General features: G+C 39.2%; 1 protein-coding gene across 1 annotated transcript in view; it reads left to right on the plus strand.

Annotated features, from left to right (window-relative positions):
• phactr3b (phosphatase and actin regulator 3b) overlaps positions 1-18805 on the plus strand; it is a 50864-nt gene that overhangs the window by 10200 nt on the left and 21859 nt on the right. The window contains exons 2-8 of the mRNA XM_069677721.1: positions 11621-11779; positions 11910-11984; positions 12185-12325; positions 13372-13602; positions 13683-13890; positions 15930-16120; positions 17120-17273. Of these exons, the coding sequence (XP_069533822.1) occupies positions 11621-11779; positions 11910-11984; positions 12185-12325; positions 13372-13602; positions 13683-13890; positions 15930-16120; positions 17120-17273 (1159 nt within the window). The remainder of the gene's footprint in view (positions 1-11620; positions 11780-11909; positions 11985-12184; positions 12326-13371; positions 13603-13682; positions 13891-15929; positions 16121-17119; positions 17274-18805) is intronic.

Genomic DNA, 18805 nt, shown 5'->3' on the forward strand with positions numbered 1-18805 from the left:
AGCCCTGTGAAAACATGCATTTAAAAAGTGTGGCTTAACAGAGGCAACCAAATTCCCCCGGAAAGACTGAAGTGTGATTTTTCTCTTACATATAAATACTTTCCAACTAGCTATCTTTATCACCTGCATTATTTTATGAGGTAAGCATGCTGATGTTGGGAACAATAAGGCAATTAACAAAAAATAAGACACTGTTTATATATTACATTTGTCATTCTTCCAGTTAAATATTGAGTTTACCAGAAAATAATATAAAATAAGATAATATAATTTTTTTTTTTATTGTTCTTTATTTATCCCCCATTGGGGGAAATTCACTTGTTACAACAGGTCAAAGTAAAGGACAGGGTAAAACAAGTGATGGATAAGAAAGGCAAGACAATAAAATACAATAATAATAAAATAATAAATGTACACCTTTCACTTATTGTGGATGCTTACATTTTTGTACAAAAAAATGGCGCCATCTTTATTAAACATACCCATGTAATTTCTGGGAAAAACTTTTTTTTTTTTTAATCAGTGTAACGTTACAAACAAGAAGACATTGAAAAGAAAAAAAAGAAAGGTTTGTAAGAAAGGTTACAACAATGTTAATGTGTTGATATCATCCGGGAGTATAAATGAGGTTGAGTTTGTGTTGAGTGTCCTGGACAGGTGGGGGTATGTGTGGCAGAAAAATTAATAAATAAATAACTAGGTATAATGTTACTGCATGAATAGAATAGTCTAATGATGATCATAAACATTATATATAGTATAATGACATAGTATCACATAACATATAAGCAACAAAATAATAATATTTATGGGATAAACTTCTTTATGAATTACAGAACAGTCATATGTTACATTCTTTGGAAAGTAAATGCTCGCATGTCGGCTGTGAGAATGAGAGATTTTGTTATGAACTTTGCAGGACTTGTTGGAAAACTGAACAATAGCAGTAATATATTGAATCAGTCATTTGAATCCATTCATCCATCCATCCATTATCTATACCGCTTATCCTGTTCAGGGTCGCGGGGGGGCTGGAGCCTATCCCAGCTGTCACTGGGCGAAGAGCGGGGTACACCCTGGACTGGTCGCCAGTCAATCACAGGGCCGACACATAGAGACAGACAACCTTTCGCACTCACACCCACACCGATGGGCAATTTAGAGTCACTAATTAACCTTAAAAGCATGTCTTTGGACTGTGGGTACCCCAGAGGGAACCCACGCATGCACAAGGAGAAGTCCACACAGAAGGGCCCACCTTGCCCCCAAACCGGGATTTGAACCGGTGACCTTCTACCTGTGAGGCAACAGCGCTAACCACTGCACCGCAGTGCAGCCCTCATTTGAATCCTTTATCCTTAAAAAACTAAACTGATTGCTGTACTTTCATACAAACACAATTTTTTTTACATTTTATATAAGGTCTAAAAAAAAACATCAATGTGCCCTGCTGCAAATTTCGGGTAGCAGCAAGTCAGACCTGGCCTCCTCCCAACCTTAAAACATCCCCGTCAGAGGAACCCCAGAAACAATTTAGTTTGCAGCTCACGCTCTCTAGAGAGTCGTGGCTGTGTCTTCCCCACTGCTACAGTCCTCTATCTGTCATTGTGATGCTGCATTGGCTCGTAGGCTGCACAGGCCGAGGCTGTACCTGATGAATGATTCAGCAGATTAAAGGGGAACAGAGCTGGAGTGGTGCAGCAGCAGAGTTTTGTGAACGTGTAATTTATGTTTTTAAACTGGCAGCACAGTCACAGTGCAATGCCTGTTTAAGAGTTAAAGGTCAAACACTTCATTTAACACAGTCATAGTCCCACTTACTGCCTTTGGAGGAGCTCCAAGGCATACATGACATCCTGGGCAATAGTCTGTGGCTCTCTCAAATGTCTATTGAATCGAAATATTTACAATTGGCCTTTTGTATCTCAGGGCAAATTTTTAAATTATTTGACATCTTGCAATTAATGAATATCTTTTTGGCTTCTTTGAATATTTGAATATGTCAACAAGTGTGCCATAATGAGCAGCGGTTGAGCTCCGTCCAGCGATGGACCTTTCAAACACCTAATGTACTAATATTGGCAAAATATTATTTACTGGCTGTACTTAAAGGAAAGGTGTAATTGTTGCCAAGAACACTGGACATGGCAGCCTTTATAAATACTAATTACTAATAATTTTATTCTAACTGCATGTGGCTATTAGCAGTAGTGTTTTTGAATTGGACCATTTTTGCAACAAATGCATTCATATTACCTAATATTAATAAATGCCAGCAGCACAGGAGTACTAAGATGCTATTTGCTGTGCAACGCAGTTTAGGGTGCATTTTCCACTTTGGCCAGTTTCCTGTTTGTCTCCTTTGCACAAGTTTAGTGGTGGCAAAAACTGTGAAATCCTTTTGTGAATTTGCCCCAAATTGTATTTAGGTTTATTCTTGATATCAATGACTGTAGTAGCGTGCCACAGCATAAGGATGACAGGCAAGTAAGTGAAAGCTGATTTAAACAAACAAGTAAAATGCTTGATGAAACAGAAGAAGTATTTTACAGACAGGGAGAACTATAAGAAACAGCAATCATTGTGTGTGTGTTTACTTTGCATGGGGAAGTGAAGAGAAGAAGGGGATTTTTTTGCTGTGCTTTGTTCACATATTCCCTATAATTGAATACTATTTTGTTCATATACAGTCTTTCTTTGAAAAAGAAATATTATTAGTTTTTACATAAATATTATAGTGTGCTGTAATCTGATTTAGCAACCCTTAACTCTTATAATGTCCTCTTTCCTCTTTGGTTCTTGATAGATTCTATACATTTTCAGTCTCTAATCTGTCTTATTTTTAATGTACAGGATAGCAAATTAGGTCAACATTTTAAAACTCCAGCTTGACAATATGTCTACTTTTAATGAACTGAATGAAGAAATTCGGGACTAAATGTTTTATAATTGATATTTTTTCAACTCTGGACATAATGTCAGGCAATCAATATCTGTCCTCTAATGCAGTTACTCTGTGACTAAGTAAGACAAAGATTCTCTGAACCATCACTGACAATGTGACTGCTTTGCGGTTGAGGTCTGCAATCAATTGTAAAGTGCTTTGGAGCAAATTGTGCTAATGGACACTCAATAACTGCAGGTTTGAGCTGTTTTACTGCTGATGTGCAGCATGTTTCTCCATTTTCCATCATCTCCCTCATGACTGCACAACACTTGAAAGACTCCCTTTGAAAAATATGGTTCACAGTTTGTCATATCCTTCGTAAAAAACAAAGTACACACACACATATGTGCTCAGAGAGTATTTTTGGTTGCTATAGTATTTTGGTGGAATAACCCTTTAAAATGACTAGAGTACTTGGACAATGTAGTATTTTGGGAAGAATAAACCTTCATTACTGTAAGGACTTTAACAGAAAAAAGAAACTTTTGGTGGAATAAACCTTTTGTGGTCATCCAATTTGGTAGGTGGCACTCTTAGGTCCAAGAAATGTGGTCCTGAAAATGCGGTCCTGAAACCGCAGCCTCTGGTATTTCAGGAACATACTATTGTGGCTGGAGCCTATCCCAGGTGTCATTCGGCAAGAGGCGGGGTGCACCCTGTTCTGATGGCCCATCAATCACAGGGCTGACACACAGAGACAGATAACCTTTCACATTCACATTTCACTAATTAACCTAACGAGCATGTCTTTGGACTGTGGGAGGAAGCCGGAGTACCCGGAGGGGACCCACGCATGGGGAGAACATGCAAACTCCACACGGCCCACTTTCTCAAACTAGGAACCCTATTGCTGTGAGGCAACAGCCCTAGCCACTGCACCACTGTGTAACCTTGAAGATAATATAAAGCAAGTTAATCAAATTAATTTGTCTTTTTTCCAAAGTTACATTTTTGTTGTGTTGAATTATTTATTACCCATACACATTTACACAAAGCTGCCATTGGGCAGTTAGCTGGTCTGCTCAATGAGGCCTGGTCCAAAATTACTCTGTCTAGTTTCCTCAGATATGTATACAATTGTTTGCCAGTAGCTTTTATAGTACTTTTACCTAAAAAAACACACATTGCAATGATTCCTTTGATGGTTAAAGACATTTTGGTGCATGTATGCAATGTTAGCACGTAAGGAAGGCCTCATGTCTTTTGAAAATTCTTGCTGCTATAGTAATAATGGTCTTCATTTTAATTGTATGGTCTGCAATTCTTGTGAAAAGATGTTAGTGTTCTCATTGGTAGAATAGGTATTAAACTCTTCAAAAACATTGTAACATTTTAAAACAACAATTCCTGACATCTCTGATTTGAGATTATAACTAAACTGAACAATTATTCTTACTGCTTGGTATTAGAGCCTGAATCATAGAATGTGACCAAGAATGAATAGGAAAAGCACAGGAGAAACCGACAACTTTAATAACCTTTGCAAGTGAGCTAGCATGCACAAAACCAGGGTTTGGAATTGAAACACCCTAAGTGGAATCCATTGTTAATGTTAGTCATTACAACAGCAGTAATAAGTGTTTCTATTCAGCTAAAGTAAATGTTTAAAACTACCCTTTAAAGCTCTGCCAGCTCCTATTATGTGAACACTGCATAACTGCAGGTGCTTCACATTTCTTCGTCTTCGGTCTGGCAGGTGGAGTTCATGTGTCAGTTTTTATTGACTGATCACAGTTCGTGTTGTCCTCACCCTTTTGGGAATGCCCTCCGTCCTCAGCCATATTAAATGAAGTCTGGTAAATATTGAATGAGATTCATGTTCACTGAGTGGCCTACACCATTGTTTATATTGTTTGCTTACTGCTTGTGTGTCCCAGAGGAGAAATCCAGCCATTGACTTTTATCATCTGTGATGAGGCTTAGCCCTTCCTGCTGTTAATGTATGAGTGGTCCTGTAGAAAATCGATCGCAAACCACAAAGGCTCTGTTTACAGCCCAAATGATGTTGTCAGAATAGCTAATAATTAGTCTCCTGTGGCTAAGAAGTCTATGCAAGTAGAGGGAAAATATATTTAAACGAAGCAAAAAACAACAGCACCTTAAAAATCTGAAGGCAGAATTCGTATGTTGTTGCTGTGATATTTGTGCTTTATATGCCTATATAGAGAGTTTGTGGTGGCCTGAGTGTGTAAGTATATTTCTTCTTTTATCACCTCTGGTATTGTCTGACGCATAATTTCCTGATCTTAGTCGCAGACATTTTTATGTTCCGTTCACCACTTTGGGCTGGACTAGAAAATGTTAAAATATTTCTTAATGTAATTCTATTTATTTATTTATTTATTGCATTAACCCAGCAGATAAACAAACTTTTTGTTCAGTGGTGGTGACAAATTGGCTACTTATCTGAAAAATAAACCCTAAAACATTTCTAAAAAACAACATTTATCCAACTGTGTTGTTTTAACCACACAGGTCTTCAATAATGCAGATTTATTTATTTAATTAAAATAATGGTAAGATGTAGCAAGGAGCAGGTCAGTGTTCAATACCTGTGAAGGAAGGTCAGTATGGTGACTTTCTGGTTGAATCCAACCTGACCTGATTTTCAATTAAACAAAAAAAGCTTCATTCAATTTCACTACAGTGTTTCATTTTCAATGAGGCACTATCACTGTTGCAGAGTCACCAGAGTATGTTTAAGGTGGTCTATGATTTCTGTTCAGAGAAATTACACACATAGCTTCTATTTGACATTCAACAAATTAGTTTAAGAAGACCATCACTTTTTCTAAATAGTTAATATCAATTAAAAAAAAATCCAACTAAACTAATGCAGACAACTAAAGTAAGGAAATGCACCTAAAGGTTAGCCCCTTCTTCCATAAGGAATAAATATATTAACATATAAAGATGAACATAAGCAATGGGCCTGGTGAACAAGACGGAAAGATGCATTTAGGGACACTAAAACCTTTGAGGTCCCAGGATTGAGATTAACCTTGTCTAAGTTTAACGTGTCACTAGAAATCTGTCAGTTAAACAAGGTGTGACAGAGCACACATTAAAAGCAGCAGTCCGTTGCCAATAACCTGATACAGTCCTTGGTAAGCAGAGTGCTGCGATAAGCTAACTGTTGACTCAAAACAATTTACTATACACAGTCTGGCATACTGTACCTGTAATTTATCTGTGAACAATGCTGATTTTAAAGGCAATATGTAACTTTGTGAAAGCTACAGTTTCCAAAGGGCAGGGCCTAGTTGACCTTTGGAAAGTATTAAGTGACTAAACTGCAAAAGGAAATAAAAGCTGCACGTCTTGTGATATGTAACTCTATTTGTTATTTTGCCCCGTCTTCATATCTGACATTATTTATTTATATCTAGCCGGACTTTACACTGTCCTATACATTCACATATGCTAAAGAATATATTTTTTTGAGTGGGCTAAAAGATTGCACTCAAAAAAGGAGTTTTTCTTTTTTTAAATTTCCAGTTAACATGAATTTGCATGTACGATCACATTTAATCTCAGTTGCTTTTTTATTAGGTTAACTTAGCTAAAATACAGTGTCATACTGTACTGTCATACTGAAACTGTTTTACATAAGTGAGAATTCAACTTCATGATCATATTAGAGGCTGTAATTCATGGTGTGTTGTGATATTAAGCTGAAACTAACAGATGATTACCACCCAAAAATATATATCTGAAACAATTTTGAAAATATATTTTCAAGAAAGAATCCAGAGTCCATTTGGTTCCATCAGGTCTCTCTCTGAAATGATAGCACATATAGGGGTTTTTAAACGTCAGCTTTTACTTCACTTATCATAGCCTAATGGATAATTTGTTACCATTACATAAAATTTGATCATCACCTAAATAACAAGCAATTGCAACACAGCTTTACTTCAATAACTAAGCTATCAAGCTGTGTGCTTGGTGTATGTGTAAGTCAACTGTAATCTAATGTAGGGTACTGTAGTACTATGTTTTGCGGTAGAGGATGAGTGTGTGCCAGTTTATTTGCCCGCCTCCTCCCGTCCAGAGGGGCGGGGTCCACATGGCACATCAACACTAGCAGCTAGCAGCAGATTTAACTCCGTCGCTCGCACTTTGTTTGTACTCTGTCGTGTCTCTCCCGGCGCCGTGAAACACTTTGTATTTTGAGTATTTTTTTACAGTTTTTTATACCGCGGCTCTTTGGTCTCCGGTCAGTGTGAGCTCTTGGGCTCTTTTGGAAACATATGATGTGAATACCGAGCGCTGCACGAGGACTGGATAGCTGTGTATCCTATGATATGTGAGTAAGACATTTACTGTTTTGTCATATTGCCGCAGTATTGTTTGTATTTACCCTAAACATAATGCTGGTCATGTAATATGCCTGTTTGGATTTGTGATTTGTTACGGATGTATGGTACTTCGTGTTGCTATAGTTTCTCCTAACAATTCATTATATTCCTATTATGTACAAACAGTGACTTTCGGTGTTCAGCGTTTCACAAAGTTTGACGTGAATACTGACGAATATTATTGCTTTTTGTGTGGTTAAATCGCTGTGATAAATTACCTACTTTTATCATGTAGTCTACATAATTTAGTTTTATTCTAACATGACCTTTCCCTTATAGCCTAGCCTACCAGTAAACTTCATTAAGAACCCCCGGGAGCAATAACCTCATGACAAGAAAGTAACAAAGTAAATGTGATGGATGAGGGTGCTGGGACATTTCTAGGTGCTGTCTTAAGCCTCCTCAGCAGCCTCGCAGTAGCAGAGTTCTGCTTTAGGCAACACTGCACTGTACAGTATCTGACATTGAAAAGGTATTTATTATCCATGCGTCTGCGGAAAAATCATGTCAGTGTTCACTCCAACCCTAACACGAGAATAAATATTTTAACGTAACTTGCAAATTAAAAATACAGCAGCCCCCTCCCTGACTTACATTATGCATCGCTGCATGCTTGGCCATGATTGGCTGCAGCTCACCATCTCTCTGTGTGGCAACAGCCTTCCCATCCACCCAGCAACTCCCTATTCCTCATGCTGTGATGATTCTCTGCCTCCAAGGGCCTTTTCTGCAGCATCCAGCGTGGTAGCCATGGCAACGGCAGCCTGACCCTGGGTGTGTGCTGCTACAGTTACTACAGGCTTGACCTGAATTCTTCACTGCATCCTCGGCAGGCACACATGACTTGGGCAACTGACCTGCTTCTCATTGCTGGCAGTCAGAAGCTTTTGTGTCAATAAAAGCCAAGATGCCAAAAGACTGCTGTACATGGATCAGTGAACTTAACCATCATTGGCCTTGTGTTCCTAGACTGAGACTGTATCTGTGTATGTGTTGTGCATCACTCACAGGGCTGATCTATTGCATTTGTAAATGTAGTGAAAATAATGAAGCTGCCTGCAGCCTATGTGAGCAACTGAAACATCTGGAACAGAGTCTCTAGCTAGATGGCTTCTATAAAACCTGGAGTGAAGTTGAACAAAAATTGACCAAAAAAGCTTTAGCTTTAGCTTCTCTCATGCTAGAATTTGCTTATTTTCTTTGTCCTACGGCTTCTCTCATCACTAAACTATCAATTTGGAACACCTTAGTTAAATAATGATCACAATACTAGCTGATAAGAAATAATATCAATTGTTGTTTCTTATTGAATTTCATATTTCTTATTTTGTTTAATTGACAAAAAGCAAAATTCTTACTATTCAAAATAATTAACGTACTGATGCCCTGTTGAAGTAAATAAATTTACTTTCAGAAACATTTGATGTATCCTAGAACCTTCAGTGAAATTAGAGAATTTTAGAGCAGAAGACCAGATATGGATGACTTGAGAAGGTTTAAATGATGTAAGAATTCTGTAATTTAGTGTGACCTCAATAAGCACCAGCAGGCAAGGTTTTCAACACACCTTACAAAGTAAGGATGTAACGTTGCTTTTGCAAAACTTTGTTAATTTTTCTTTTTTGATACTGAAAACGAAGGTCATATTTTGGTCATGGGGTGCTGGTTTAGCTCAGTTGGAAGAGCAGCACCCCAAATACGGAGGCAAAGTCCTCGCTGCATCTCCACTGGCTGGACTCTGACTTTGGCCTTTGGTGCATGTCATCCTCTCGCTCTCTTCCCCACTTTCCCCGTCACTCTTCACTGCGCTGTGTAAAAGTGAAAGGCCAAATCCAAAAACATTTTTGTCATACTTTTCTGAAATAAATCACACACTGCTGGTTTCAAGGTTATCATCATATACTTTGAAGTTTGTGAACTTTAGTAAAATAAAAAATGTTAATGCATTCAGTACTAGTTTCAGTAAGACAGTCAATATCACTGCAGACTGAGTGTCTGTTATATCTGAACACCATTTGAAATACTTGATGTCTAGTTAACCAGTGGATGTCTGTGTCAATTTTTGTATCGTTATGTGACTGGCATCTGAATTGACCAAAGATGCTGGGATGTGCTACAAAATTCTACTTTGTAAGACTTATGGTTGATCAGCTTTTTTGAGGTTTGAAATGTTAAATGTCTACACAGTTACGTTTGTTGTTGTCCACCAGGATCACTTAAGATCCATCTATCATAATTTGAAAACTATTTTTTTATACCTTTGTGGCGGCCTATAACTGTGGCGCCCTATAGCTCAAAACTGTGTAGTTTTGCTTGGACCTAGCATCCAAACGCATGCACCAAGTTGGTTAACTTCTCTTTAGCAGCATTTATGTAAAATTAATCTTAGAGACACAAGGTTGAAAATGTTAAGCAGGCCATATTTCAAGAAAAAAGAAAGTCTTCATATTTGATAACCCATTAGCTACCACAGGACAACAGCCAATGTTAGCTTTTACCAACTAGCTAGCTAACATTTCTATATGTAATTTTATGCAATATAATAAGGAGGGAGGATATAGATTATAATAAATTCTGTTGTCACACTCTAGATATCCCCATACAAGTGTTTTTGGCCCACAGGAAGAACTGGAGGCCACTTCAGTTTACACCTTTCCAATCGCTCTATGTTACACTATCAAATAGTAATTGATTGCGGGGACGCGTAAAGGAGTCTGGGAAATTAAGTTCATTCACAGGCTAAACCCCACACTGCTGAAAATGAATGCGTTCATGTAGCACTCCCTGTACAGCCCACTGCTCAGCTGTAGGCTCCCTGAGGTGTCAGCTTGTTGTCGGAGCCAGACTGTGTGGGAGGGCCTATTTCTGTCCTTTCTCTAAGGAACCTCTCTCTCTAACTCCCTTTTGCTTTGCCACTCGATGCAGAAGTCAGCTCAGTTGGTCTCTTATGTTCTTCTGCATGTCTGTCATTGTGATGCCTCCTCCACAGCTTATCCTGCACACCGAGCGCTAAGTACCAGCTAAGAGGAATGGCCATTGACTAACCGTCTTTGTCAATCAATCAATCACAGCTTCTGCACTCTATTAGTCAAGCAATTGATTAGTAGATCTACATGAATTTATCGTTTGAGTCATATTTCAAGGAACAGTGCCAAAAAAATGGCTTCTCAAATGTGATGGATTTTTGTGTCTTTCGTGATGTTAAACTGAATATCTTGGGTTTTAGACAAAATACGATACAAATTTGTCAAAAATGAGTTCTGAGAAGCTTTGATGGACAATTTGTCAGAATTTTCTAACATTTTTTAATTATAATAATAACTTTATTTATATAGGACCTTTTAAAACAGATGCTTTGAAAGACAAAGCAAAGGCAGGAACTCAGGAAGATCACAGAATACAGAACATTCAACAGTTAGGCCAAACGGAGAGAAACATTTATTCAAAAGGCAAAATCGATAAATGAAGGAAAAAATGGCTGATAAAGTGATAACGAATATAATCGTAGCTGCATCCACACAGACACAGAACATTGTGTAACTAATAGAAAACTGTTTTAAATGATTTAAAAATCACTTTGACTGTTATTTGAAGTAAAAACATTAAAATCTTAACTATAAGACACCTGAAGAGCCAAGCCTTATGACACACTGGAATGAATATTTTTTGGTATCTAAAAATAGCGACCAATACATAACAACAGTAGACAACAAAAATAAACAACTGTGAGATAAGAAGCAGCATGATGCTCAAAAAATACTAGACTGTCAGTAACAGCATGTAAGGTTTGCCAATTCTGTCATCACTGTATGATGTCCAATTGTGTAAATGCCTTTGTGCTTGAATAAGGAGGCAGACTCAAATAAAATCAGTATGGATGGCTGGCTGCAGATGTTCACAGTGATCTCAGAAAAAGCAGTTGAGCTGAAGCCGATTTTATTTATTCTGTTTTTCAAGCTGTCTTTTAAAAGCCTTCTATTGTCTGTGGGTTTGGGGCCAAGGAGGTCTGGCTGCCCTGAAACCATGTGAGTCACATGCAAACAATGCAATTCACTGTCTTCCCTACACCGCTTGCTTCCCTTCAGAAATTAGAGCGGAATCAAAAAGGAATTTACAGCCGCTGACCCACATTTGTTACTTTTAGATGATGATGGGGTGTCAGGAGTATTAAAACAGCTCTATTAGTGTTTTAAGAACTTCCTGTAGTAATCACCATAATGGTAGACTGATTGATGTCACAAATGCCTTTGTTTAGAATGGATTTAAATGCCTGAACCCATTTTAAGATTCCGTTGTTTGTTATGTGTTGTAGATGTGATGGACCAGCAGAGGGCGCTGCATCCGGGTTGCCTGGTCTCAGGGGTTCGTACGCCTCCCGTCCGCCGCAACAGCAAGCTGGCCAGCCTAGGGAGAATCTTCAAGCCATGGAAGTGGAGGAAAAAGAAAAATGAGAAGATTAAGCCCTCTGCAAGTAAGTATGACACAAAACTCATGTTTCTGACAGTGGCCGGAATCACTCACAACAAGAACAGGAACGCTATATTTGCATTTTTCATTTTGTGTCCATTTAGTGAACCAGTGTCATGTTTTTTGTTGTTTAGCGGTGGAGAAGAAGGCGGCTGTACGACAGAAGAGAGATGACCTCGTCAGGAGGAACCCTGGGGAGACGGAGACAGGTGCAAAATAGAAGATGATCTCACACACACTCACACCCACCCACCCACCACACACACACACACACACACACACACACACACACACACACACACACACAGACACGCACTCCAGGCTGATCTTGGTTCACTTATTCAGCCACATGATGCCCAACTGCCACACAAAGTAACTCCTGTGCTTTTCCACTGTGCACCATATGCAGAGTCAGATCTTGCTTGTGGGGGTAATGCTGAAGATCCAGACACCCCGAATCACTCTGATGCTGAGGACAGAGACGAGGAGCTTGTGGCACCTCTGGCCAGCACCAGTGAAGACCTGGGCAGCGATTTAGAGGCCTCAACAGGTAGAGTGCAAAGCTGTGGTCTCTCCTTGGAGTTTTTTGTTAAAGGGTTCAAGCCAAAATAGACAATCACACATGCTGACAGCACAATGAAATACAAATACATAAATGTTTAACATAAAGCTGCCCAAATCAATGTTTTATGAAAACAATGGATCAAATGACTCTGTCTTATGTCTCAAGTGATTCTCTTACTACCACGTGACACTGCTGTTCCTCTCTGCTGTGCGAAGCATTTTAACATCTCATTGTTCTGATTTTATGCCCCACAAATTGACTGTTTTGGTTAGTCTTCACAGCTCTCTTTAAACTTATTTCCAGTTGTTACAGTCAGCTGTTTTGAATGAAAAAGCCCTTTATAAACCTGCTGTACACTATAGTAGACACAGCTGGAGACCAGCAAAATTAGTGTTCAAACTGGACCATTTAGCAGCCAAATTAGCGCATCATTTACATCTCTCTGACATCTAGTTTTAAATGTAACTCAAGATTGGATACTCTTCTCCATGTAGATAAAGATATAAGCTAATACAGTCAATGATTATTTGAAATGAAATGGGTGATTCTGGGCTGCACGGTGGTGCAGTGGATAGCGCTGTTCTAGCTTCACTGCGACAAGGTTCCTAGTTCGAACCCCGGTGCGGACGAAGTGGGCCTTTCTGTGTGGAGTTTGCATGTTCTCCCTGTGCATTCCCTGTGCGTTCCGTCCAGGTACTCCGGCTTCCTCCCGCAGTCCAAACACATGCTTGTGAGGTTAATTGGTGACTCTCACCCAACAACAGTTAACTATAAAGATATATTTAACGACAGCTCGGATAGGCTCCAGCCCCCCGTGACCCTGCACAGGATAAGATGGTATAGATGATGGATGGATGGATGAGTGATTCTGGCTGATGAAAATGCCTCAACTTCTACATGAAAATCTTTCCTCCTGCAGCTCTTTTGAGCCAGCTTCTGTTTAAGATGCAGTGTCTCTTATTGTCCACCAGGTAGAGACAGAGACTTCCCGATCAAACCTTTGCTTTCGTATTGTTCATGTTTCCTTTCAGTACAAGACCTGACTGAAGATACAAAGACAGTGGGAGAACCCAGTCAGAGCGAAGATGGAGAAGATGAGAGCACCTCACTGAGCGACCCCATTGACGAGCAGCCAGTGGGGAAGGTGGAGGCTGTTGAAGGGAAACCAGAGGCGACTGCAGCTCTGCCTCAGAGACGAGCCAGCACCTCTAATCCACCCAACAAGCCAGTCAAACTGCTCACCAGACTGGGCAGCCTAGATGGTGAGTTTACCTGGAGGACTCTGATGTAAGGCTCTGCTTGCTTGCAGCACTGTCTCACTTTTAATGATTTTCCTTGACAGGTGCTCCTCGAGTGCCAATTAAGAAGTCCCCAGCCACATTACCCAGGAACTTCACACTTCCCAAAGACCCTCATGGATCCCTATTGAGAGGCAGAATCTCGACACCTACTGGGTCTCCACACCTTGGGGCACTTCACCAACAGCTGCCCCCTAGCTGTATCATTGAGGAACTGCACCGCGCCCTGGCCACCAAACATAGACAGGACAGGTCAGACTCTATATTTTTTTTAGATTATTTCTTTGGCTTTTTGCCTTTATTAGATAGGACAGTTGAAGAGAGGCAGGGAATGTGGGGAGTAGAGAGTTTGCATTATAATGTGAACGGAGCACCTTTAAACCAGAATCAAACCATTTGCTTTAACACAGAGAACACCTGATATATTATATATATATATAACAATATATTGTCTCTTTTGCTGCCAGTGTAATTCTACATATTGTGATCCCCTATGTGTGCAATATGAAGTGGATTTGATGTCCTTGTGTGCTTTGTGTTAGTTCAATTTAGTTAAATAAAATCAAGAAACAATTACAGGACTGGTCATATAGTAGGACCTCATGTCTGGTGGTAAGAGTGCACTAAAGAACCAACTTAGCGTGAACAATTATTTATTAAAGATTTTTTCATTTTTATACTTCACTTCTATATCTATATCTTCTGTATATGGTAAATGGACTGTGCTTTTCTAGTCTTCACAACCACACTCAAAGCTGCTTTTAAAAACATGTCCCATTCACCCATTCACACACACTCCATACCTGATGGCTATGCCACCAGGAGCAATTCAGGGTTCAGTGTCTTGCCCAAGGACACTTCGACATGTGACTATAGCAGTCAGGGATTCTGATCGAGAGACGACCGACTCTACTGCTGAGCCACAGCCGCCCCCATATATGAGGCACTGCAAAGTCATGTGCATTTAAAAATTGACCTTGACTCCACAGTTTGTAAGTTGGAGTAAAAGTAAATGATATTTCAATTTATAGCTTATATGTAAGCATAAATTGATTATTGTTGACTCAGGGCTTTTGTACCAGTATTTGTGCTTGGCTAGTTTTTCCCACCCCTACCATGTACTGCTTTCAATTTTTGTATTGTAAACCACATTTTGTTGATAGATAACTTATAAAATAAGTTGTAGATTTTTTTTTTGCTAACTTTTAACAGTTAATGTGGGCCCTGCTTTTCAAGTGTTATAGTGTCAATTAAATCTAATGAAGATTAAGAATTTTTTCATCTTTTAGTCTTAACCTACACTTAACAACTCAAGGTCCCATCTTGTTCAGTTACAAGAAATAAAGCCTAGATTCTTGCTGCTGTGCTAAACTGAACACTATGAATAACAGAAGCAGTGGACTGTGTTAAATGCACCTTCCTGTCATAAAGTACCAGTCTCCTTGGCTCGTTATTCACTTGGGCTCTTTGTGCTTTCATCACTGTTTTTTTTATTCTCTTTTGGGGTCAGTTAGCTTTACCTTACGGTTCCTTATTCAGTCTTTGCGAGTGAGCCATATAACCACTTGGAAGACTGTCTGAACGTCACCTATGCCACATCTTAGTCCTCATCCAAAGAGTTTACAAATAGTGAGGGATAATACTCGACAAGCTGAAAGTTGTAGGATTTCAGTGAAAGGTTTGTCAGGTATCAATTACATACAATGTAATGGATCGATATACTGGCAGGGTGTAATCTTATTAGAGATCACAGGGTCTAACTTATTACAGAGATTACAGGGTCTAACTTATTCTGTGGCCATTTGATATCATAATGCCATGTGTTATCATGTTGATATCGTTATTATTAAAAGCTGTCAATTATACACATAGAAATCCTGAGGTTTAGGAGCTTTGTCTTAGAATGATAAAAGCAGAAAAATCAAACTGTTTGTTTGCCAGACAATATTAAGCTATACAGGAAGATGTTAGCTGGGCTAAAGTTTAAAACTTTGCACACATTTCAAAACAGGGAGCGAGATAGATTACCTATTTACATTATTTATCACTTCCACCTCTAACCTCAGTTGATTTGAATTTCAAAATTTACATACATTTCAAAGAGAGTTGAAATACAATTTGTGTTGTACTCCCTGAGTTGCTGTCTTAAAACTGCAGACAATCAGGTATTCTCTTTTACTGTCTGGTTAGCTAAAATAATCCACACCTTACAATCAGAATTAAGACTTCTTAGTAGCCATGATGTAAAATAAGTGTAATTGATAGGCTTGTCTTGTGTTGTGTGATCTCAGTTTCCAGACCAAGGAGGGGCGGTCATCTCTGAAACGCCGGTTGGATGGGCGTCTGTCCCGCACGTCCAGCACAGAGAAGGAGCCGGCTGGAGAGTCGGAGAGCAAGAAGGAGTCAGATGAGAACAAAGAGAACTGGCGTCTGAACGAATACTTGAGCGATCAGGACAGCTGGAACGAGTCTGTGATCTCTGGTAGGTCTGCTGACAGACGTGGTGTAATGTTTGCTCCTATTATAAGTAGAAAGCCAACCAAATCCGGGAACCCTGTCAGTGCTTAATGAAGTAGCATAATCTGTGCTGATATTTGTTTACAGTGAGAGCATGACAGAGAGATTTACAGTGATGACGAATAGCAGATTTACTGGTGTTAAGTTTCAGCGGCCCGTCAACATCTGCTCTGGTGGCCTAATTCCTGGCCATACATGTGGGTCAGTGGTGCACCGCCGGCTGGGGATAATATGTCTGTAACTCTGGGGGAAACTATAAAAAAAATATTAAATGGATAAACTGGTGAGTAATGATAGACATGACTTATATGTGCGCCACCAGCAAGAGGTGGCAACTTATACATATCAGTAATGACTGCAGAGACAGTAAGGGAAATGTCTGGTGGAGGAGATGACAGCAGAGGAAAAAAAGTAGCTTTATGATAAACTTTGTATGAATTAAGAGGACTAGATCTCAAATTGAAGCATGTAAGAAGACTTGTCAAAACATGGTGACTTAATGGTAATTTAACCTATCCACATTGACTTAAGGCTATGACGACCGTTGGAGATGCTTCTTACGACTGACTTAACTAGTGTGTATTCAGTTTTAATTTTTTTATATTTGTGTTTACGTTAGTATGTTATTTGTTTGTCGGTTTATCATCAACAAAAAATGTAAGTCATTCATGATTCAAAGTTGTATAAAAAAAGATGAAAAGGTGAACATTCATACATAGATTACATAGATTAAAAAAACTGGATTATATAAATAATCTGCAAATGGAACACTGAGTACATACTTTAACGTCCTGAAGTACAAAGATACGTATTTAATTAATAAGGTGTTAGCTATTATAAGAGAACACAAAGGCACACTGTGTGGGTATTAGGAACAGTTCAGAGGGTTAAGCTGGAAAACTATGTTTGGCAGCTTGAAAACCATTGTGCTTGAATAACCATAATATGTGCCCAACAACAACAGGGACCCTGCCGCGCAGGATGAGGAAGGAGCTGCTGGCCGTGAAGCTTCGGAACCGACCCAGCAAGCAGGAATTGGAGGACCGCAACATCTTCCCCGTCCGTAGCGACCAGGAGCGGCAGGAAATCCGCCAGCAGATAGAGATGAAGCTGGCCAAGTGAGTCGCTCTGTGTGGACCCAGATCAGCCTGCCATCAGCTCCCCCCCCATCAGCCCCCCCACCCTCCATGTATGTCTCTCTCATCACCCAACATCACTGTTGTCTGCTCTTTGGGTGCTTGTCTGTTTCTTTTCACCATTTCCGAACAAATACTTTGTCCTTAAACACATCAAATTACAAAATAGATTTTTTTTACGTCCTTTTTAAGTCACATTGTGATGCTATCCAGTGCACCTTTAGAGCAGCCACCCAACACTAAACTACTCCTACAGCCTACATCTGTACCCTGCTTTACCTAAAAGACTTTAATCACTCTGTTAGTCATCTGTCAAATGTAGACAAACCTTGTCCACTGAAAAGAATTCCTTCTCTTCATAGTTCACTGATCCCTCTTCACCCAAACGATAAGCATATAGCAATGAGCAAACAGCATTTTAATCTGAGTCCAGGGCTTTTTTCTTTTTTCACTTTGGACAGTGTTCCACCAAATGCTGCGAGGCAGGACTTGCACGGAAACAACCAACATTATTCAATACTAGGGTCTGGATTTCAAGTGTTTTTATTTGATCTAATTTAGGGCCTGAAACAATTCTGAACATTTTTACATTGGACAGAGCCAAGCTTGCTGTTTCCTCATATCCAGTTTTTATTTTAAGCTAGGCTAACCATTTTGAGACCCCCATCTTCATGCATTCTTAGCTGCTACCAAAACATTGCTACATGTTCATCATGTCAGCTTGTTTTAATATGTATAACACTTGGAGTTGTTGGTCTATAAATCACAATTTAGGTCTTTCTATCTGTATTTTTAGCAGTGCAATGCTTCAATGCCGTCCAGCTTGTCCTCATATTGGTCTCTTAGGACTTTGGCACAGAGCATGTGGCATATAGGAGGCCTGTTGCACGTAATGGGCATTGATGAGAAAAACTTAGCCCAAAGTTAAAGCTGCACCCCATAAAACAATGAGGTTAAAGATGCTAAAAGATTTGGTTGATAATTTCCTGTGGATTTTTTACTACAAGCAGCACCTTTGACATTACACAGGAACAACTGATTAATTGTTTATATGATTTTTTTAAGAAGAGCAGCTTTAAACCATTCCTTTATACATAGATGTTTGTTTGATTTTCATATCACTCCCCTTTAAAATCTTTCATAGATATGTCACTTATGTCTCTTTGACACTTGACATGTATCCAGGTAATTTATTTCATCCATATTTATAATTAAAATTATTAAGATTTTTGTCTCTCAGCTTCCCTCGGTTAAAGTTTTTTTGGGTTAAGCCATCTGATTTTTTGTTACAGGATTTTCTGAAAGGCAGGGGAAGAATGCAAAACAGAACATAATCATATTTGTTGTGTAATGTAAAAGGCCACAGGCTGTCATAATGGGGACTTTAATAGGATTAACAGTCAAATCAGGTTCCTTTTTTTTAGCAAATAATACAGTGGCAGGGTGTACTGGTACGCTTATGCAATGCTCAGAGTGGAAACAGGAGAGGTCACAGCTCTTTGAAAATAAACTCA

This window comes from Semicossyphus pulcher, unplaced genomic scaffold (assembly GCF_022749685.1).
Source record: "Semicossyphus pulcher isolate SPU_LCO1_2020_fin unplaced genomic scaffold, fSemPul1.0.p SCAF_3, whole genome shotgun sequence".
Lineage (NCBI taxonomy): Eukaryota > Metazoa > Chordata > Actinopteri > Labriformes > Labridae > Semicossyphus > Semicossyphus pulcher.